The sequence below is a fragment of the Centropristis striata genome, chromosome 7, assembly GCF_030273125.1.
Source record: "Centropristis striata isolate RG_2023a ecotype Rhode Island chromosome 7, C.striata_1.0, whole genome shotgun sequence".
NCBI lineage: Eukaryota > Metazoa > Chordata > Actinopteri > Perciformes > Serranidae > Centropristis > Centropristis striata.
Window position 1 is genome coordinate 23097228 of NC_081523.1, and position 24158 is coordinate 23121385.

Sequence of the window (24158 nt, forward strand, 5' to 3'; positions counted from 1 at the left end):
CAGCCTTATTGGAAAGGTAAATTAATTCTTCCACTAGAAGTGCTTCTTTAAAATCTGAAAAAAAGTTACTTGAAAGCGTGACTAAAGGAAGGTCTGTTCGGTTAACAACATGCATTGAATTATAAAGCAAAAATATTATTATTCGTTTTACTGTGGTTTCCCATAATAACACGTTTGTGTCTTTGTATTTCTTAATTGAAATGTTACATTATTAATATTTGCAGAAGTTTGTTCATAAAACACAAATTCGACTTTCATTGTTTAACATAAACAATAACAGTGGACATACCTGAGCTTGTCTGAACATGCCTGGCTGGTATTCATCTAACCAGTCGACATGCCAGACTAACAGAGAGCCGTCCGTGGGATGGATACTGAACAACATGTCTGCTCCTTTATTCCACTCTTCTAACAGCACGTCCACCTGGTGCTTCACTGCTGCCAGAGGGAGCTCAACAGCCTCAGGTCCCTGGGAGTCACTTGGCCTGCTACTATTATCTTCCTCATCAAAGTTATCTTCATCTTCAGGCTCTGGAAAAGAAGGCAAATCATAGTGCCCAAATGTAAATCTTAAAATCATTATAGCAGACAAATGCAGAAGTCTGACTTTTAGATTGGAAAGTCAGAGCTTGTTTTGATATGTTAATCCAGCTTCACATGCACACTCCTTTTAAATAAAGTGTGTGATCCAAAAACTTTTCTGTACCTTCCTGGGAACATTCATTCTGTTGCTCCAGGCTGCCTCGGAGCTGCTGCAGGAAGACTTCCATGGCCAAAGTGAAATGAAGCTCTTTGTTGTTGAGCCAGTGGACAGTAAAAGGACCTCCGGGTTCCTCGTCATCCACGGCACTCAGAGAGGAGATGGAAGGCAGCAAAGGAATGTCTGTGATAAAGACCATGAGTGATAAAGAGGTTACTACATTTGGGAAAGGAAGGTAAATAATAAAAGAAATGTACATACATTAGATTAAATGCATACAGGAGAAAAAGACATCTGCTGGAGCAAATTCACTTTCATGAATATGAGTAGGGATTTAAGTATGCATAAAAATAGCATTCTACAGGACTTCTCAGCCTCAGGGCTGAAGAAACATACAAGATTTTGCCCCGATTCAAGTCAAATTAAACTGCCCCACAAAAACGCATAGAAAATTAAAAATGCCTTCCCTGTACTCCAGGCATCTCTCACTGAGCAGGAAGACGCACTAAGATGTTAAATAAACAACCTCAGGCAATCTACAAAGTTTACAACTTTTTTGCCATAAGAAATACAGCACTGAAGCCGTCTGACCTCCAGCTGATTTTATCCAAGCAGAGCTAAGTATCTTTGTAGTTTCTCCAGTTTAGGAATAACTAATATAGTGTGGTACTCAAGGTGTCCTACATAATTTTTGCTTCTCTTTAAGAAGTACTTTGTATTATCTTGTAGCATCAAATTCTTCACTAAAACTTGCATATTCGGAACAACAGTTTGCTTGGCCTCCAGAATTGCTGCTTGCAGCTTTCTCAAGAACCACACATACAAACAACTCTACACTCAGCACTTCCTTGGGTCCTGAACAAAACACCTGCCATGACATAGTTATAGCACTGCTAGAGTATACTGATTACTTGCTATCAGCTATCTATTTGGGACCAGGCTATTTCCAAGAAGAAAAACATTTTGAAAGTTACATCACTGATCCTTGAAATGTTCCAGTCACACTACGAAAAAATGTCTCAAGAGCTCGCACTTGACACTGCACTTCGTTGGGAACTCAGCAGTACACCTGCCAGGTATGGAGTTGATCAGACGAACAGTTGTTAAGAAAATCAAAGGCCGAACAGACAGACGGACTAACAGACACTGCTTCCATTTTAGTTCATTATGTTTGGTGTTCAACAAGATGATCAACTAAATACAGAAACTTGTGTCTGAGTCAAACCTGTGGCAGGGTTGATGCTGGCAGCGATATGGAAGTGGCAGAGCGCGTTGGCATGAGGCGTGATACTGCTGCTCCTCTTGTGGTTGTAGTGTCGGCTCTGATGGTGAGGCAGGCAGCCAGTCAGAGAGGGCTGAGGGACATCCCGGCAAAAGGAGGCGTGCAATGATTCTTGAAAATTTGACTGTGAGGAAAACATTCATTATGTATGTTAGATAATTCATGAACAAAAAGTGATGTATTGTGACTTCTTAGAGTTCTTATGTGCTGAAATTCTGGTAACAAAAAACAAAAATGGTTGCTATTTGTAGTTACACAATCTATACTTAATGGATAAAGATTGCCTTGTGTTTATCAGTGTGCTTTTTCCATAGCATAGCAATTATCAACCAATTACCAACCAAATTATCTACCAATCAAAGACCCAATTAGATCACACATGAATCAGCACAGAGATTTCAACCTTCTTAAGGGGAAACACTACAGGTGAATAAAGTAAAAAATAAAATAAAAAAATGAATGCCCTAGATATCACCAAGAAACTTCCCTGCTCTTGTATACATTTCTAAAACAGAAATATGAACACTGGACAGTTGAGATTTCTGGGTCAGTATGAGAGAAGAAAACAAACTCATTTTGAGAAAATGGTTTATGCATAAGTTCCACATTTATAAATTTCACACATCTTGCAATACATTACTACGGAGCCCCTAAAGGGACATGGTGAAAATAAAAAAAAAACTTTGGTATCTCGTGAGCACGAGATACTTTTCTCGTGAGCACGAGATACTTTTCTCGTGAGCACGAGATACTTTTCTCGTGAGCACGAGATGCATATTGCATGCGCGTATGGTGTCTGTAAGAACACCCTCTGCATTTCAGCTTGTTTCTGTATGAAAATGACATTAAAGGAGTTAGTTCGGCTATATTTTGACCTGGGGCTTCATTACAAGGACATTGCTGCTTTACTTGAAAAAAAATGACAGTTGTTTTCCCGAGATAACGATATAGGCCGCGTTTCCCAGATTCGCTCTTAGCGCTTAAGAAGCTCTTACGCGCTAAGAGCGTCTTAGGGACGCTCTTAAGAGCGCTGTGAAAGAAGGAAGTGTTTCCCAGAGTCGTTCTTAGCTTAAGGAGATCTTTCACTAAGAAGGAAGTGTAAGATCGCCCTGACCCACTCTTAACAGCCTTCTTAGCGACCAAACGCTCAGTGCAGCCGCATCAGGGAAAGTTATATCGGACACAAGGAATACTAAAACCCTGCGTAATGATGAATGTGTGCTCATAGCTGCAGAACACTGACGCAAGAAAAATAATAGCTTAAGAAGAAAAATAACGATATAAAAATAAAGAATTGCCCATGTGTTCCTGTAGCTACATAAATAAAATAAATCATCATTACTATCACTCTTTACGTTTTCACACACATTCGGCATCTGCATATGAGTTTACAGTAGCTATAAAAACATCAACAACCCTGTGGTATTTCACAGATATGAGGGAAACTGACAGGTGTAATTGAACTCAGCTGGAACCTCATCAAGAGGGTCTCCACCTGCAAGTCTATATAAAGGCGTTGCCGAAGTCCACGCGTGTGAGACACCATGGCTGCAATACAGCAGATTCTTGCTGCGAACCAACAGCGTCGCCGTGCGCGAAGCCAGCCGGTTTATATAAACCTTATGTGCGTCAGCACTTCTCCCCACTCGACGTGCTGTCGGACCGGGCTGTCCAGTAGTTGGAGGAGATCCACCGCCTCGTCACGCTCGTGTCACCACACAGCCAGAGGCAATTTTGCCCTCAGCCCGGAGGTGCAACTCCTGGCCGCGCTGCGTTTTGACGCAGTGGGGAGCTTCCTGGAGGTGGTGGGGGATGGCACCGGCCTCAGCAAGGCACCGGTTTCACGGAGTGTGGCAGCCGTGACACCGATCCTCCTGCACCATGCCCGGAGACACATCAGGATGCCCACCACGCGGGACGAGGTCCGCCAGTGGGGTATATATGCGTTAATGGCTTGATTACTACTCGGATACACCTGTTAGCTGTGATAACACACACACACACACACACACACACACACACACACACACACACACACACACACACACACACACACACACACACACACACACACACACACACACACACACACACACACACACACACACACACACACACACACACACACACACACACACACACACACACACACACACACACACACACACACACACACACACACACACACACACACACACACACACACACACACACACACACACACACACACACACACACACACACACACACACACACACACACACACACACACACACACACACACACACACACACACGGGGTGACTTAAGCGCTGATAAAGTGGTGGGTGATCGATTTGCCTGGCATCGATTGATTTATATTTCAGCACCACGGCGGTGGACAGCTCCCACTAAGAGCTTCTTAAGAAGCTTCTTTGGCGGGATCTTAAGAAGGCAGTTAAGAACGCATCTGGGAAACACCCCTATCTTAGCGCTCCTTCTAAGCCGAACCCTTCTTAAGAGCCTTTTTAAGTCCTTAAGAACGAGCGAATCTGGGAAACGCGGCCATAATTAATTCGAGATCTTGAGAAAACAAAACAATAGTGTAGTCCAGACGCATAGCCAGTAATGTAATGTATTTGTAACCCGGCCCGTGTGGGATGAGCCTCTCCACACCCTGGGACTCTGCGTTGTGTTGTTTATGATGATGAAGGGCGGAGGAGGGACCAGTCGGACACGGTGGTCGTTATATTGCGGCTCGGACCGCGTCGTGCTTTATTTCTCACAACGGCTGGCAGCTCAACCTTAAACAGTACCAGTAAACACTGGCGTGAGGCAACAGAAAGATTAAAGGCTTGTGTTGTGTCCTTACTGATTTCTACAGTAACTGGTTGCTGTAGATCTGCGCAGTTTCTGTTACGCGTGAGCTGTCCGTGGTACTGAAACAGCAATCGCCGTTAATGTGATAATTTTCTGTCTGATGCAGGTCTATGTTATGCTGTACGTTAACACTTTATCAAGCCTACTGATTGGGTTCATCTGTAGTCGGCACTTTGTGCAATAAAATGATTTATTGTGCCGTGCGATAGAGCCGATACGCATGTTTTGTCTTTACTGTTGTATTGTGTACAGCCTTTATAAAGCTCTGTTGGGAGAGCTTGTGTTATAGGCAGTGTTTTGCTGTCATATCCTTTGTAATGCATAATGTTGCAAAGTAAAATAGTCACTATTTTTCCAGTTTGTCTATATTTGTCATTTTTATAGTTCTACATTTTTACGAGTCCTTTTTCTGGGAAAAGATGGCCCATCCACTTTTGTACTGGCCCACCCGAAATATTATTTCTGCCTTCGCCACCGGGTGTCTCCATGGATACCAGATGATGACTGAGAGATGCAGATCAGCAGGATTGTGGGTCACTAGAAACTTTGTGTATGTAGTGCAATCCGTTTTGGACCCAGAGGGTATACTACCAGTGGCGAAGGCAGAAATAATATTTCACACAAGCTCTCCCAACAGAGCTTTATAAAGGCTGTACACAATACAACAGTAAAGACAAAACATGCGTATCGGCTCTATCGCACGGCACAATAAATCATTTTATTGCACAAAGTGCCGACTACAGATGAACCTAATCAGTAGGCTCGATACAGCATAACATAGACCTGCATCAGACAGAAAATTATCACATTAACGGCGATTGCTGTTTCAGTACCACGGACAGCTCACGCGTAACAGAAACTGCGCAGATCTACGGCAACCACTTAGTGTGGAAACCAGTAAGGACACAACACAAGCCTTTAATCTTTCTGTTATCTCACGCCAGTGTTTCCTTGTACTGTTAAAGGTTGAGCTGCCAGCCGTTGTGAGAAATAAAGCACGACGCGGTCCGAGCCGCAATATAACGACCACCATGTCCGACTGGTCCCTCCTCCGCCCTCCATCATCATCAACAACACCACGCAGAGTCCCAGGGTGTGGAGAGACTCATCCCACACGGGCCGGGTTACAAATACATTACATTACTGGCAACGCGTCTGGACTACACTATTGTTTTGTTTTCTCAAGATCTCGAATTAATTATATCGTTATCTCGGGAAAACAACTGTCGTTTTTTTTTTCAAGTAAAGCAGCAATGTCCTTATAATGAAGCCCCACGTCAAAATATTGCCGAACTAACTCCTGTAATGTCATTTTCATACAGAAACAAGCTGAAATGCAGAGGGTGTTCTTACAGACACCATGCGCTCAAGCAATATGCATCTTGTGCTCACGAGAAAAGTATCTCGTGCTCACGAGAAACTATCTCGTGCTCACGAGATACCAAAGTTTTTTTTTATTTTCACCATGTCCCTTTAGGGGCTCCGTACATTACAGGTGAAAGGGGTATAAATCTTTTTACATTGGGACAATTATTTTTGAATTATATGATTCTTGAAATATGCAAATTATATTGGCAGTAATGTGAACCTCCACACTGTAGTTCCCAGTTCCCCCTTTCAGGCTGACACAGCGCCGCAGGTTAAACACACTTTTGAGGGTTAATATAAAAGAATCAACAGGGCTTCACTCCTCTTGTGCTGGGCTGCTTCCCTCTGGTGTTTCTCTTTGAGATGGGAACTTAATTTAATGTTATAGGCGCTTAAACGACATTTAAGTTAACGGCCCAATTTGTCTAAAGAAGAGCCAGAGCGAATCAGGCAGCATGGAAGAGTGGCTGAGTGAGAGAGAAAGAAAGAGGCGTGTAAAGGGAACTGAAATTAACCTTAACTGAATTTGGGTTATGTAATTTGTTGTTTTTCTTGTTTCACAGTAATTGTTAGATGTATAGCTCTAGACTTGAGCATCTGAGAATGTGACAAGATATTAACCTGTAACAGCAGTGAAGACAGAGCATCTTAAAGTTTATAGAGATTATTTAACATAATAATGGGTTTGAATTACACAGATTTTCTGCATCTTCTATGGTGCAGAATGAGTAATATAATAGAGCTGTAAAGCTGCAGTTTCTCCAAGTATTATTGAGATTTATGTGCCCATCACATCCACAAAGAAGTCCTTTGTCAAATAATGATAGAAAATGTGTGCAAATTCACCACTGAGTATGCATGTTCCATACTACATGTACAAATTAGACACAAAACATTTTGACTGGTTTAATATCTATGCAGAATTATGAAATTGTGGTGGAAATCCCATATCCCGGTCTCCTCTGGAGGTTCTCAAACAACATCCTTATCAATAAATGATGCAAGAATTCTTGTAACATTCCTCTCACCCTGAGGCATCAGTTTAAAATGGGGCTCTCTCAGTATTGTCCATCCATTCAGTTTTAGAGGGAGAGAGTTACCTCAGACTGGAACATTCAGCACAGTCTGCGATTTTTAATGAATAATTCCACACATGTACTCTTACAGACTCTCCTCAAGGCACAGTGGAAAAATTTGCATACTTATTTTTCCTGTAATCTAATGTGCCCTGAGCTCTGTAAGTGCCAGTGAGACCCATAACCATTTAAATGTCCATATTAAAATTAAAGTAAGTATTGTGTTTGAGGCCTAGTTAGACTGTCAGCAACAACGCAAGTCACTTAAAGCAGAAGATGGCACTATTACAGATGTGGGCTAGCAGCAGCTAAATGAAACAGAAGAACAGCCTTAAAAAGTCAGAGTTATAAATTTGAGGTGTGGCGCAGATTACAGAAAAGGAGGCCAATATATTCTTCACTGATACTCATTAAGCCCTACAAAGCTTCAAAAACCACCTTCATGTCTGATAGCCAATTAATTTTCCCTTTTAACTCCAGTAAGCCTTTGTTTTTTTCTATCTTCTTTCTCAGTCTCCCTTTGCTCTTGTTCCCTCCTCTCTGCAGCACCCAGATGTCCTATATTAGCAGTGGTGAAAATACAGCAGCCTGGCTTTTCTGTCAGGCCAAAATGGGGCAAACCACAGATCACAGGATTTGTGTGATTTATTTTCCCACTATGGTGATTCTTTTTGCAATTTGTAACCAAACAAATGTTATTCTCACTGTGATACATATTTAAAATGCCTTTGATTCTTACAAATAAAAAAGGTGTTGGCTGTGGAAAGTACTTGCAATTGTTGACCGAAGTCGTTTACCTTATGTCAACATTTGGCAATTATTAACCGAGCCATGCGCATATGTCCATATGTAAACTGATAATACCATTTAGAATTATTACACATATTATAGTGTATGATTTTAAAGTTAAGCATTATGATATGATTGGGGTTATAATCATTGAGTTTCTCTCTTTTTGCTCTTTAGTCATTATCTTATTATATCGATACGCCCACACTTTGTTAGGCACACACTAATGTGTTCTAAAATTTGAGGTTTTGATTTCATTTAATGGTGATTTTGGCAGCTACAGCTTTCTAATAGTTTATAATTATACCGATATGATTGGACTAAATATTATAAATACCCTTCAGTATAATGCAATACAGTTCGATTGCACTGCAAACTATTGCCTTCAAATGAAAATCAGGATATATCAAGACTACTCTGAACAAAAAAATGTAATGACTCAATATTAGATGCATTTGTTTTGGCTAGTTGTACCAAAAAAAAGTAGCAACTAAGTGTATTTACTGTATTTCAAGCAAAAACTACATTACAGTAACTTACTTCCTGTGCTGTTCTGCCTTGCGACTTGCCATTGCAGCCATTTTTCCAAGAAGGGCCAGCACATTTGGGTGTGTCACCATGTTGGCCAGAAGTGTGGTTGTTATGGTAACCAGACAGGAGGCTGTCACCCGGCAACAGTGTCTCTGCCCAGAGCCGACACACGCTGTCCTTACAGCAGGTGAGCAGAACATTGCACACCGCACCTCTGTTAGGAGAGAGGACAGAAAGGTGAGAGGGGTAAAAGAAGGATAAACACAAAGGGTTTAGGAGGGTTTAAGTCTGGAGGGAACTTAACTTCTCAGTAATTATTTTTTTATATATTTATTTACATCAGCTTAGTGAGAATTCTCCCTGAACAATACACTGTCATTCAAAATAAAACCTGTGTATGCTAAAACTGCTCTGAACCGCGTCACATTATATGTTCAGTCACAGAACAATTACAGGTCACATTAAGATTAGCAATGCTGTAACAAAGCAAGGCAGAACTGGGAGCAGTAGTACACTGAGAGGTTGTAACGCAACACAGTGGCTCCTTTATTTTCAGCCCACAAAATACTACGTAATGTGCAACTAAATAAATAGAAAGTGGTAAAACAGGTTAAACAAAACAGGTTATGCCATTATTGTGCAATTATTAACATGCACTTTTCTTGTGCTCAGTTTTGTCAGTTTCAGACAAAATGAACCAACTGTGAAAATAAATGAATCATGACTGCAGGGAGGGGGCTGTGAAATGTTGCTTTAACAGTGTCCATACCGTGGCATGTACTTGCTGGTCTTCCTCCAAGAAAAGCCAGTAACAGAGCGGGGATGGGCCAGGTAGACAAAGGAAAAGGCCAGCTCTCCCTGGAAACTGACACTGGGTTCTGGAGGTGTGAAGAGTCTGGAAACACCTGACTTCCACTTACTGGTGCTGTACCAGACCTTTACTAGGCAGTCATCCTGAAGAGGAGAGACAAACAGGGATATAATTGATACCACAATGTTGAACGTGCCATCACAAGTTCAAGCTATTAGGTTGTAGATCTTAACTAAAAATAAACAAATAAAGCTAAAAAGTTGGTAACTTTTCGATCTCACTTGAGTTTTCTGTATTCATCAAGCCCCCAGAAAGAATGGCAGGCTTTGACACCAATTTGACATAGTTGGCCAAACTGTGAAATCACAACTACCGTATCTGTCATGTGATGCCATGAGGGCCCCAAAAGACTTTTTCCCCATAGACTTTCATTGTGAAAGAGATGTCTGTAAATCAGTGGGTATAGTTTTATGAATGTCACAATGCCCTGCAAAATGACTTTCAGGATATGATTAATTCAGTTTGATAACATGTGGAAAGTCTAGAAGAGGAAGTTAGCCGGGTTGGTGGTCAGATTTTTACACAGAAGTTGAATTTTTGCTTCATGCCCCTCCTGAGCAACTCTCTCAGAAACAAATGGGCCCCGCCTCAAACGCTGTATCCAGTTGTCTTTATACACTGATGGTGTCAACATGAAAACACAATGCAAACATGACTTGTACACACTAATCTGCATTTGAATCCTTGAAAATACTGGACTTACCTGCCCAGCAGTAGCAAAGAATTCCCCATCAGGAGAGAACTTCATTAAACTGACTGGAGAGGCCGTCCTTAAGACAAAGAAAGTTTTTTCAATGCTCAATATTACAAGTCTGTATTTTCAGATACATAGATATATAGTAAGTAATGACAACTGTTTATGACAGAATAGAATAAGTTTAAATTGATTTATTATAAGTAATTCAGAGTTAGATGTACTTTAGTACTAAAATGTCAATAAATATTACAAAATAAATCTATATGAGCTTGTTTTAGTACATGTAGTAGTAGTTCTATATGGGAAAAGTGATAAAATCCCATTCTGAAAGACATAGGTAGTGGTGTGCGCTGAGTTTGTACTTCTAAGTTCTTACTTGCTTTGCCAGATGCAGCTCCAAGCAGAATGAGGGTCTCCTATGGTCATTTCTGTCTGCTTTGGCACTTCTTCAGCTTCATCTTTCACCCCATCAATATTAGACCACAACTGGAGGCTACTAGAGCCTGTTAAGAGAGTGCTTCCTGGATACACAAAACACATTCACTCTGTCAGAAGAGACATATCTTTTATCATATAACTGTCTGATATAACTGTATTTAATACATGTTACATAAGAGAGCACTGTGTATAAAAGTACCTGTGGGGTGCCAGGCCAGGTTTCGTACCATTGACTTTAATACAAATTGACCAGTCTTCTGCCATTGGCAATTCGACTTCTGTACAAAAAAAATACATTAAAGCACATTAAAAAATACATTATTAATAGGGCCGGGACTTTAGCACGTTAATTAAGATTAATTAATTACACAAAAATGAATGCGTTAAAAAAATGTATGCATTTTAATCGCACTTATTTTTGCATCGCGGAACTCATTTCTCATTGGATGAGTTTCAGGCGGACCGACTATACTGGAGCACCAACTAGTGTTCATGAGTTCAGACAACAACAAACCACAGTGAACATGAACAAAGAAGCTGATGAGACCGCTTTGGTTGGCCCCATGGATGATGGGACATTTTGTTACAAAAAACAAACGGATGGAAGTGTCGATAAGAGCATGGTTGTGTGCAAGCTATGCAACAAGTAATTCACATATCACCACAGCACATCGACCCTCAAGTATCACCTCAATGCAAAACATATAGCAGCCAGCGTGGACGCTAGTGTGTTTACAGAAGGTCTACCTACCAATAGGCTACCTGAATTTCTGAAATGTACTATATTTCTAAATATGCTATTGCTACACTTAATGGCAAAAATTGCACTGGTCTGTTGGACTTGAACAAAAATAAATAATATTTTTGTTGTTTAAGCTTATGTATTCAGTCATTATTCAATGATATACTAAACATCCATGTGAAAAAAATTAGTTCTCAGGTCAAATATTTATATGCGATTAAAATGCGATTAATTTCGATTAATTAATTACAAAGCCTCTGATTAATTAGATAATTTTTTTTAATCGAGTCCCGGCCCTAATTACTAATAAAAATTGGACCGATTATGAAACAAATAATTTATTATGTACTTTATATCAGTAGTTACAACTGCATAAGGAGAATCAACAGTGAAGCTGCTTTCATGTGAGCCACATGTGATCAGGCCACACGGACAGCAGCTGTAATACCAGAGAAATTCAGCAATGAAAGAGGTACTAGGCTGTGGATGCAGATAAGATGCGTACAAATCTTTCCATTCCTTATGAATATTCATTGACTTCTCTAACAACAGAAGGCGCACATAAAAACCCAGGGCGTCTGCATCAACTACAGAACAGGAATAACAGTAAGCATGACAATAACTGCAAAAAATTTCATAGAATATTTCATTAAGAATGTGCACAATGTGTTCGAAGTTCTTCCCTGATGACATTCTGATGGGTTTGGAGGAACAATATTCTGCTCTATTTCAAATATCAAGAGAGCATCGCTCTCTTTCTCTGAAATAGAGAAAAGGTCTCATTTTTTCCAGAGGATCTGAATACATGCATGACTCTGACTGGAAGATAATGTAGGCTACTCACAGTCAGCGATGTGTCTTTTTGATCCGGGGGCTGAACAGGCTCAAAGACACACACAATGCTTCCATAGGAAGCTGCAATCTGTCAGCAGAAGAAAAGAAAAGGCAACATGTTAATATTAATGTTTTTGATACAGAATGAAAATATTTCATTGAAAACACATATTTGCAAGAATCAGGGCCCCATTTACACCTGGCATTAAAATACTTCGCATATCCAGATTGTGTCTGGAAAAGGATTTCACCTAATTATATTTAAACCTGGTATTAACATGCTTTCCAGTGTCCACATTGCTCTCCTATTGCAGCTGTCCGTTTTTTTTAGAGGCAAGGTGGCTGCATAGCTGCTGCACAGAGGAGACACACTGCTGCACACAAGCTATAGCACACCACAGGACAGATAGACATATTGCTGAAGTCTGATGTTTGAAATGCAGTTTCAGGATCTTTTAGAGGTACACCATGGACAGGCAGGTGCATTGTTGTGGACTCCCCCACTTCCGGACCTCTCTACAATTGTGTTCAATATGGTCAGAATGTGTCTCTGGCCACCTTCGGGTTGGCCTTGCGATCGCATCACAATCCATCATCAATGCGTTTTGGTTGCATTTATGGCTCTACTTTCATGTGGTCAAGCACTAAGCGATTGCAGTCCTATCACCCAAAATACACTTTAATGCAAGGTATAAGTGGCCTCATATATTAATACACGTTTTATATTCCATTTCATTTATATCAAATAACGATACAAATAGTGTTGGAAATTACAATTGAATATTTGAAAGACACACTTTATTGTAAAATTAACAACTGTGAGACGATTTTTTTAAATACTACTAACTCATATTTTTGATGACTCAGAGTAAAACCTGCCCCCAGTTAGGACCAAATTAGGATCCTTGAAATAAGAATCAACACTCAAACAACAATGACAAAAGTAAATGAGTGTCTTTGGATAACAAACCAAATACCTTAAGGATATAACAACCCAGCATTAGACTAACAATGTCTTGTCTACCATATGCACTGCCCCCATTCATGCATTGCTCAAGGCTACATGCTCAAGTGCTTTCCCTGGGAGCCACATTCACAATGTAAGCAGACTGAATGGATGAAATTTCTGTGGCAGTAAACACAAATAACAAGCTTAATAAGGTTGGGGTCTTGGATAATACAAGCTGTGTCTCTATTGGGGTAAATAATATGCCAACTGTCACAGAATGAATACTGTGGAGGAGTGAGTCACACACTCACACGTGCAAATGTGCATTCAGTAACTGACACAAGCACACACATACAAGCCATCACAAGCTCAGTCTCAAAATATTTCAAGACAGACAATGGCTCATGGCATGATGATACATGAGGAAAATGTATCTGTTTTTTTAGGACACAGTTCATGTTTATACAAATTCCAGTCAAGAGTAAAAATGGAAAAAAGAACAAAATACTGGCCCTCTAGTGCAAGAAATAAAGTAGTAAGTCATTGTAATTGTTTTTGCGAGCAACATGATGAAAAAAATGTTATAAAACAAAGTCTACTTTCTTTTTGCGTTTATAATGATGACTTTTCTTTCGTCTAATTTGCATAAAAAACCCAACTGAGATTCATGGTTCAATTATGTGACAACAGAAGACACTTTAAAGCTCCAGTAAACCTGTTTCAACTTAACTGCCTACTGTTCTATCCAGAACAATAGTGGGTGCAGTTTTTTAAGTTGACTAATTGCCACTGTTTTCTGGTGTTAGTGGAGGTAGCTCCCTGTCTGTTTCCATAGCTTTGCTCTGCATGCATTTGTTTTGATCCTTTGTGCAAAGCATGCGGTTGATAAAATCAAATGGGCATTCAAATTATGAGGCAGTTGAACGCAAATTTCAAACAAAGTATGTATTTTGGTTTGCAGTGCGTTTCAGGTCAATTTCGCTTAATGACATTCAGCAATGCAAATTTCAACCAAGGTGGCTGTAATAACGTTCTTTCCTATAACTATATTAACGTCAATGGCTCATGACATTAATATGGTATTCTTAATTTGTTATAAGTTATTACAGCTCCAATATAATGATTTTTTGGAAAATGAATGGAAATCCCTTGATGTCATTGAAAGTGAGGTTGAGCCCTCACTTCTTCTTCAGTTTATATAAGGGTTAAATGAGTTGAAAATTAAAACATGTTTCATTGTAGGTCATGAATGCTTCCAAAATGCATCTGACGTGCTACCACACAGTGTGAGTGCAGGGGATGTGTGCTCAACAATGCTGTGTAAACTAATGGCATTGCAAATATCACAGCGTGGAGAGGGCAGTGAAGTGGAACTGGCAAACGTACCAACTTAGCATGCTTCAACAGATGCTAGACCATGCTGGAGGCATGTGAGGTTACTTCTGGCCCAACTGAATTGGATTAAACATCACGAGGAGAGTAGTGAAGAGTAGTTGGGAGAGCAATTTCTTCTCTCATTTGAAATTAAATCAGGCCTGTCGGCTGTTTTAACAAGGCTACCACCATCCCCAATTAAAAAATAAACCAAAATTACAGTGATGGGCTTGCAAGAATGACTTCTGCCTTTAATATCTTAATGGAGTAATTGGTCACGTGTATGTGGTTGTAGTAATCCTCCATTTTTATTTGAATGCAGCATAGTTACTCAGTAACTAAGAGGAATTGTGAATAATGTAACTGTCAGTTTCTTTGTAATCACTACCACAGTTATTAAAACAATACAAGCAAAATGGTATTATTATTATTATTATTATTATTATTATTAAAAAATAAGTCGTGCAGAGTTTCTAGATTAATCATTTGGTCTATAACATGACACAAAATAGTGAAAAATGACATCCCCAATTTCTCAAAGTCTAAAGTTATGTCTTTAAACATCTTCTTTTGCCAGTCAAAAACCCAAAGATACTTAGTTCAATTTCATAAAAAATTGTCCAAAGTAGGAAATCTCCACATTTGAGAGGCATTTTGTGCCGTTTTTGCATGAAACATTTCTTTGACAATTAATCAATTTTGAAAGTAGACCGCGATTATTGTCTGTCAAAGGACTAATCAATTAGTTGAATAATTGTTGTAGCCCTAAATCTGTTACCGTTCCACATTTACTGTGACAAAACATAGTAAAAAACAAGCAATTCTCTTGCCACAGATGAGAAACATGCAAAAGTTTCCATACAATTAATACATTTTTGCAGGTTCATCCCAGACATAAATTTAAACCAAAACATCACAACAGATCTTTTGTTTGTATCAAAACCTAAACCTACTTTGGGGTCATTAAGGGGATTACCAGGGGCATTACATCAGAGAATGTGCCTGTTGTACCACCACTTGCTTCACTGGATGATATTTTTCCCACTTGGAGTTGATGACAGGAAGTTTGAGTTCATTAAAAGACTCTTTCATGTTGCCTACAAATCACTTCCCAGAAAACATAAACTGCCGGCACTAAAGAGAAACATAAGAGAGCTTGCCACTAATGCGCCTCATAAAATAGCTACAATTAATCTATAACACAATCTAAGAAGAACTGAGTCCTGGACATTTGGGCAGATGTATATGATTCTGCTGACACTGCCAGCATGCTATAATCAAATACAATTAACATTTAAAAAATGAAATTTAAACATGTAAACTGAAATGTTTGTGCTCATCAAAAATGGTGCAGTATTTCAGAACATCCAGTTTCTACCTGAAGATTCAACATGACCCCATTACTCTTACCTGTCCACCCCGCAGAGAGCAGTCGACACAGCCGACCTGGATGTTGCCATGTTTTGCCCCTGGGATGATCTGCAGCCGCTCAAAGTCACTGCCCAAAATCACCACGTCACAACCTGACGCGTAGGCCTATCAAGAGACAAGGGGAGAGAGATGACATACACCCAGAGAGAATTGCATGAAGGGTCACTTAAACTTTACTTGTCCTGAAGCCAGTGTCACAGCATCAAACATGTCACCATATGACAGTTCTGGAGTACAAGCAGATAAGATTAGAATTCAAAGCTCTATTTCTGTGGCTCTCAGAAGGAGATCTTCACATGAGCTGTGATTCACTGTGACTCTGCCTCCTTCACAAGAGGACAGACGAACAGAAATAGTTCTCCTATTGATCCACTCTCTGAATAGCAGCGCAGTAGTATCTCATAGAGTTTGCTTTAAGATCAGTGAGTACAAACGCAGTCAAAGGTATAGCCTTTGTATTTCAGACTAAAAACCTTCAGTAAACAACGACTTTCTGCAGTAGAGGGAAGTGCTTTTGCACTTTTAAGCATAAGCATAATTACATAACAGTTAACATATCAGAATTACATTCTAGTGTAATTTTAAACTAGTATTGGTCAGCATTTCATTAAGCTAAGACATTCCTTTCTGTTAGATGTATAATATGATGCAAGAAGCTAATTGTGTCCTCATGTCCCTTGGGGGACAAAAAGAAAGGAAGTAAGAAAAGTATAACATCACAATCATCTGTTGCAACTTGGCAAATTCCTTGGTCTAAAGTTCCTTTTTTATATCTTGGGTGTAAACATTTTTAGGACAGGTATATCTTGTTAGTACCTTCTCTACACAGTGAGTTATTTCTAGCGATTCCTGAGAGACAATGACAAAACAAATATGTTTTCTGCAGGGCTTAATAGTAATAGGAGTGCTGCCTCGCCAACATCATGAAAATGAAAACACTTGTGAAAATAAAAGTAGAGGCACTATTCACACAGCCATGCCTAATGAGTGTGGCTATTGTTTGGGATGTCGTTTACTTAGCCAAGGCTTATCACCTCGGCAAGACAACTTCCTGGGAGAAAACATGGACCTTAATATCAATAATGTGGCATTTTGCATTCAACTGCTGGTGCTTTCATACAAAACTGAGACTGAACTAATCTAAACTTCTCAGAGAAAAAAAAGTGTGTGTATGATAACCAAGCAGAATAAGGCATTGATGCTTTCATTTAAACTGTCGAATGACCTAACTGTATTTTATTTTATCATTTTTTACTAAGCTGTAATGGGGTTTTTAAGACAACAAAAAGTGACATTTTGTGCCAATGAGGGAATTAAAGTTTTTTTCCCAGACAGTAGCAGGTTGCAAAACATTTATTTACTATGTAGAACACTTCAGAATGTAAACACTGAGTTAATGGTACCAAACAGTAGAAATATAAAATATATAATGTACCTTAATCTCTGACTATTTAGGAATTGCTTTTTAAAAATAAAACTTCTTAATATAATATTAGCCATAGCTAATAATTACTCTGCATTTGACAGGTGGCAGGTGCTCCTTAGGGAGAAAATCCACACATAAAAAAAGTTGAAACAGAGTCAACTGTAAAGCAGCGTAGCAGCATGAATGACCAAAACACTGCACAATCCTGCGCTTATTGGTGTGAATGTAGCCTTAGTCCATGGGGTACCACTACCCTTAGGGAAGGCTTCTTTTTTACATATTGTACTCTTGGTATGCTTACAACATTTATATTCAAAACAACTCAGTCAGTTTATCCAACCCCTAAGAATCAGAGCTCCTAAATGGCTGGGAGGGAAATATTTCTAGAGCTTGAAATATCTTACTGTGAATGGCACATTGTTGATGCTCCCTACAGAGAAACAATTGTCTCCAGGGTTCACAGCCCCTGTGAGGACCTGATGGAGATTCATGACTCTTGTTTATAGTCCCCTTGTGTTGCTTCCTCCGTTCTCACAACACCCTCCCACGCCAGGTGAGATTCATGGGAAACCATGGGAAGGATGTGTTCATCTTCATCTGTAGCCTGTAATTTCACTTCAGTTTCTCTACAGGCTTGCTGTTAGGAAGAGAGAGAGGGGAGAGATAAAAACACAGAATGTTTTGGTTTAGTAGGCGTCAAACTTAGAGCGTATTACTAACTACTGAAGATTGACTGCAAATTGATTTTACACTCAGCATTTGTGATGATATCAAAGAGGGAACAGATGGTCTGTGAATTGTTTCTGTGCATACAGAGCAACAAATGTTTTTAAATCTTTTCTGTACCAGTCCAAAACTGCATGAAATTTGTCTCACAATGGGACCTTTGCACAAAAACCTACTGGTAGCACTGTCAGAAGACCCACTACAAATGAGTGTTAAACCTATTTAGCATACAGACATCTATAAAAGGCTTTTTGGCGTCACTGCTCATTTCATCCTGGTAGCCAATCATAAAATCCATGCCGTTTAGTAGGTCAGCTGGTTATCACCAAGAATTCTTTCACTGCAAAACAAATCTAGTCACCTTGATCACATGCTAAGTAATTAGCATGTGGGGAGTGACTGGAATGACCATAAGGTAGAAAACAGCAGGTTAATTATGGGAGAGGGCTTTCAGAGAGGCTAGAAAAACAGGACCTTGTACAAGCCAGGTAATGCTGGAGTAGCTGACATAAAAGTCCAGCAACACATAGCCTCTGCGGGGCAAGACATTCTATGTGTGTGCTTCAGTGTCATGTGTATTAGGGCTGCATTATATTATGGAAAAGATGCAATACCGTTGTTGAATATCATTGCAACGATATAACTTGCAATAAATAAACAGATATTAAAGTGTAAGTCTTTCTGCTGCTCTCAGTATATGGATAAAATATAAAAAAACACTTATTAAATAGATTTTTAAAAATGAAAAGAAAATATTTCCAATGTTCCTTTATTGAATGACTGAACTGGCTGCAATTGTCATAGCAAGATAAATAAGGTAAGTCATTATATAGGGTTTATGCTTATTCTGTAGTTGTTTAAAAATACAAGGCATATTATACAGGGATGCACAATAAAAATCAGGATGATAAATATTGACTGATAAGGGAAAATGTATTTTCTTATGTTTTATATAGGTGATGAGGTAATAGCTGATAAATTTATATGAAGCCAAATTGCTTTTATTCACTCAGCTCTCCCCTGAACCTTTTCCATTTCTTTATAAAGCACACCAGTCAATTATATGCTTAGTGTCATGTATGTACTGTAATTCATTTTTGTATGCTGGCAGCAATGCACATCCAATTGACATAAAAGCCATTATTAACAGGGTGCAGAGCAGGTGTCAGGGAGCCAAGTGGGCCACAGTGCAGGCTTACACCTTACTACTGCAAGCCAGGTTGATCCCCTTTGTTTTACAACTTGCTTTGCACAGTTTGCCCACTAAACTTTGCTGCAGGCATAGGAAGGGACAGTTAAGGAAAACTAACACACACAGAAAAAACTGATCCATATCGCATCTCTAAAAACTTTACTGATATTCAGCTCACTTTGTGGGCGAAAGGTACACAACTTGTGATTTTAATGTTACACCATAAAATAATATTTTTTCAATGAGTTGAATACAAGTCCTCAGCTGTCAAATTATTGTCTGCAACATTAAATGCAACACTATCGTTTGGCTGTTTTATGACTGTAGAAAATGTAAGTTATTTTCTCTGTGCTGTTGGCAACTCACGTGATAACGTTTCACACGCCAGCACATTAAAAGACAGCACATCTGACTAACACTGTGTCAACTGACAAAAAATAGATTTGGTTGAGTGTCTGATGATTTGAAAGATTTTAAGCCAACACTTCATACATAAGCTACCAGTTTTCAAGTCATCGAATCATGACGCTAACTTAGCTGTCAAGTTTAGCTTCCATCTGCAGTTTCTAACACAAACACCGTGACGCGGCCAGTGTTGGGGACAGTAATTCGCTACTTACCTTGTGCTGCTACTTTGTAACACGTCCTGTAGCTACAGCAATAACAGATATCCCCTTCAGCTGCTGTCTTTGATGAATGTAGCTCTCCAACGTTAAATGTTACGGACTCGGTCTCCTCAGTTAGCTAGTTAGCGTTAGCGCTGACTAGCTTAAGAAGCTCTGTTCTCGCGAGCTGCTGAGCTAGAAAGCTAACTGTGGGTCACTTATGGCACATTTAACGCCTGACAGTCTCTGCTTGCCAACGCGACTAGCTCTTTAATAACCTCAGAAAATGCTAACCATAAGAAGGAGCCAACCTCTCCCCAAGGTTAGCAAATAAAACGCTTCCAAGGAGGAAGCTTTCCCTTATGTTGAAGATGTGTCATGATTATGACTGTTTCGCTGCAATGCATCGTGGTCTTTGTAGTCGCGTTTTGATAGACAGAGGCGCGAGATCATCATAGCGCACGCCATTCTACGGTAAAAAAAAATAAAATAAAAATAAAAATATCATATCGTCACCCTGTTAAAATAATCATAACAAATAACTATTTTTTTCAAGTTTTGCAGGAAACACCAACAACTTCACCAAAAGTGTAACATATGACATTCATTGATCATTTCACTCAAAAAGGATGTAACAAAGGATGGCTATTGGCATAGTAATAACACTGTGTGTAAATGATGTAACTTAAGAGAAAATGACTAAGGCAATTTTTTGAACATGACTTTGTTACTTAAGCAAGATATGGTAACACTTTATTTTGAGGGTGTCTACATAAGAGTCACACAAGCCTGTCAGAAACATGACATGACAAGTAGTCATGAGCATTAATGTTTCTTCAAAGTGTCATTAATGTTCATGACACATCCCATGTCATGTTTATGACACGCTCATGTCACTCTTATGTAGACACCTACCAATATTACCAATATTAGTGTCAACAATAAAACACTGATAAACCAAACTGATAACTAAATAACTCCCTCTAGCTCTTCTTTGCTGGGTTCTTATCTGATGCCTATGAAAGTTGTAAAAGAAGTGATGATCTTAAAGGGGTAAAATCGAGGCTGGCTCTACGCTGGGGCAACAGGGAGCAGAGCCCCCTTCAATAAATGTCTTGCCCCCTCAAATCAAAATTGTAGAAGTTGAGAAAGCACATTTTAATATACTCACAAAATGAATATACATTACAATTTCACAAAATTATTTGCAATATCGGAAAAATCCGCCGAATAAGAGACACACGATACACGATTGTTGGTTGAAATCTGGATGAAGGATGTTTTATTTTATTGATTTATTTTATTTAAATTTTTTTAATAAACCAGCAGGAGCTTAGTCTTCAGGTGGGACACCCAAGTTGGACAGGTCTGAAGGTAGAGGCCTGACAAAGTGTAATCCACTTCTCCAGGTTGGGGTTGGACACATAGAAGAAAGCATTGTTACTATAAGCACAGAAAAAAAAAGTGCTGGAGCATGATGTGTACACATCCCACTTCACATTTCTGACTGCCCCCTCATATACGCCTGCCTAGAACCTTCCCTATGGTAAAATCACATGATCTGATCAACTGAGGATGTAGGCGATTTTACAATAGGTGGCCGGCATCATGGGGAAATGATTTAGGCAAAAAAAACAATTTTGACAAAAAATGACTTGGGCGATTATTTTAACAGTGTGACGATAAGCTTCCCCTTTTTTTGATGTTATTATGTTCACCTTTTTTATTGTCACCAGGAGATAATGGTTGTAGTTGAAACTTCTCCAGGTGTGGCTATATTCAACTTTATTATCGTAGGGCTGTGCTCCACTAAATAAATTATTAGTTGAATCACATTTTTATCCTATATTATTATTGACCAGCTGATTAGTTGATTTATTCCACAAATCTGTCAAACTTAGTTTTGCTACAAAGAATCATGAAAAAAACTTTTTTTTTTAAATGACTAAAGGACTAAAAAAATCTCAACCACAACTAAGAGGGAGCAGCCCTAGTTTATAGCCTATAGGCTAAGTACATAAAGACATTGCTCAACCGAATTTTCTCAAATACATAAAATGTTGAGAAATAGAAATGATAACCTACTTTTATTTTAGAAATTTAAAAAATAAATTTGTCACCATTATTCATCCCATCCACTGGTGTCAAGACGAGCCACCATTTACGGAATGTTAACTTCTATACAAGTGTCTGAATAATGCTTGAAATCTTTCGTCACAGAAAGAAAAAAAAGTCCTATGTACACATACAAAAAAAATATTTTTTCTTCAGTGCTGGTACAGGAAAACTCACTGTATATGTACCAACACACAACTGGTTTTCTTCCCTATTGTTTTATCCGTGCAGCCTTTGATCTTTTTTCTTTTTTTTTTTTTAAAATAGCTTTTTCACGATATATATTATCAGTGTGGATATAATTTGGCCAATTTCATGGTTACACCTGTCCAATTTATTAATTACACCTGCCGTTCCTAATAATTTGGCCATTTAGGCTAATTTATACAAAGTAATTATATCATATCCCCACAAAGTTTTGTTGGTTTTCCATGAAACTGTGGTAGAATGCCATGCCACACTGAGGCCCTGGACTAAATTTATTGCATGTTAGCTACTAGATGTCATTTTTAAAAGAAGTTAAAAAAATTTCCAGACCTTACTTTAGCAACTCATTTTAGTAAGTCAGCCCAATCTGCATTCACTGTTGCACATATACATTCAAAGTCCCAAATGATTAAAAACCCAAGTGGCTATTCAACATATGTCTTGCATCTCTCACATGGGCCTGAAGCCCAACTTGCATTGCCTCTGCTTGGTCCGACTTGTGTGGGGGGCTTGGGGCATTAATACCTACTTGCTTGTCTAGTTATCAATTGAGATTGTTTAGATCTGAGTTGCAGAGGTATCAGATATCTCCAACACTCACTGACTCACAACAGAACAATCTTAATTGATAAATAGTAAATGGGTCCACAGGTAAAAGGAAAAGAATATAGTTTTCTGATTTTGGGATGAGGTGTCTCTTTTATTTGTTTGGCCCTGAACAAATATTAAAGAGACATTTCATCCCAAAATCAGAAAAGGTCACTGCATCTATAATTTTCATCTTCCAACTTTCTGATATTGTTAAATTATATTCCACAATGTTTGATCATATGATGTAAGTTAAACTTAAATGTATATTTTATTTCCTATTCTGGTCTGAGATGATAGACAGATAAGTGGTGGGAGCTGTATGAAGTCCTTGCATGGTTTCTAAATAACCACAGGATGTCACTCTTGCTCAACACACTGGACTCCCGCTCACCTTGACCATTCCATATGAACTGGACCTGCACTTTTGTGTGCATGAGCTATTTATTTTTTTTTTTACACAATTCCTAAATGTAGGTCTCCTTATTCCTTCATATATGCCTGTACATTTTATTTTATTTTTACAAATTAATACTATTTTGGTCAAAAATAGCATGGTGAATGGTTATTACTTAGTTGACTCTTGCAAATAGGGTATTTGATTGTAAAATTACATTTAATGAACACAGAATAAATAGGATGTATAGACACTCAACATATTATTTAGCCTGCAGCTCACTTCTTAATTTCTACTTGTACATATTTCCACACAATCTGCCTAAGCTCCACTTTAATGTGCAAAACATTGTTAAATGGGGAAAAGAGAATGAGGATGGGGGGTTGGAGACTTCAAACTCAATTAAAGTATGTGGAGATAAATGGGACAGACAGCCTCCATGAATAATTAAAATGGCTGACATGTCAGTGACATTAGGGAAGGTTGGCGACATTTATCGTCATGGCAGTTGGATGGTGGTGATGATGAAACTGTTGACTTCCCAGTCAGGAAGTAGGTCACAGCATTATTAAAGATGTAGCTCTATAGCATAACTGCACTAAATATTACATTGCCTTTCAGTTTTGACATACACACACGACCACTGTATCACTAGAGGTTAAATTTGTGTGGACTAGATGTAAAAAAAACTGACATAAAATCCTTGCACTACACCTACACACATCTCCACACAAACACACACCATCCATCCTGGTGAAATAACATCACCCTATCTCGTTTTACCATCTCAGTTTTCTTGCAGTGGGTTTGACTTTGAACAACATCCACAGAGAAAATAAAAGAGAATTCTTTCATAGACAAACTCTAGTCCGCAGTGTATAAAGGATATTGCTGTTCAGCGTTTGTGTAAGAGTGTCTGGTTCTTTGCCTGCAACAGTTTCTTTTTAGTACAGACATCAAAA

At 38.9% G+C, this 24158-nt stretch overlaps 1 protein-coding gene across 1 annotated transcript in view; it reads right to left on the reverse strand.

Moving 5' to 3' along the window:
• LOC131975077 (dmX-like protein 1) overlaps positions 1–20268 on the reverse strand; it is a 63481-nt gene extending 43213 nt beyond the window's left edge. Inside the window, exons 1-12 of the mRNA XM_059337612.1 lie at positions 19905–20268; positions 17771–18003; positions 15920–16045; positions 12197–12274; positions 10810–10888; positions 10549–10693; positions 10179–10245; positions 9374–9558; positions 8614–8818; positions 1926–2106; positions 707–883; positions 290–531 (exon numbers count right to left, since the gene is read on the reverse strand). Coding sequence (XP_059193595.1) covers positions 290–531; positions 707–883; positions 1926–2106; positions 8614–8818; positions 9374–9558; positions 10179–10245; positions 10549–10693; positions 10810–10888; positions 12197–12274; positions 15920–16045; positions 17771–17857 — 1572 coding nt within the window. The 5' untranslated portion in view covers positions 17858–18003; positions 19905–20268. The remainder of the gene's footprint in view (positions 1–289; positions 532–706; positions 884–1925; positions 2107–8613; positions 8819–9373; positions 9559–10178; positions 10246–10548; positions 10694–10809; positions 10889–12196; positions 12275–15919; positions 16046–17770; positions 18004–19904) is intronic.
• Positions 20269–24158: the final 3890 nt, after the last annotated feature.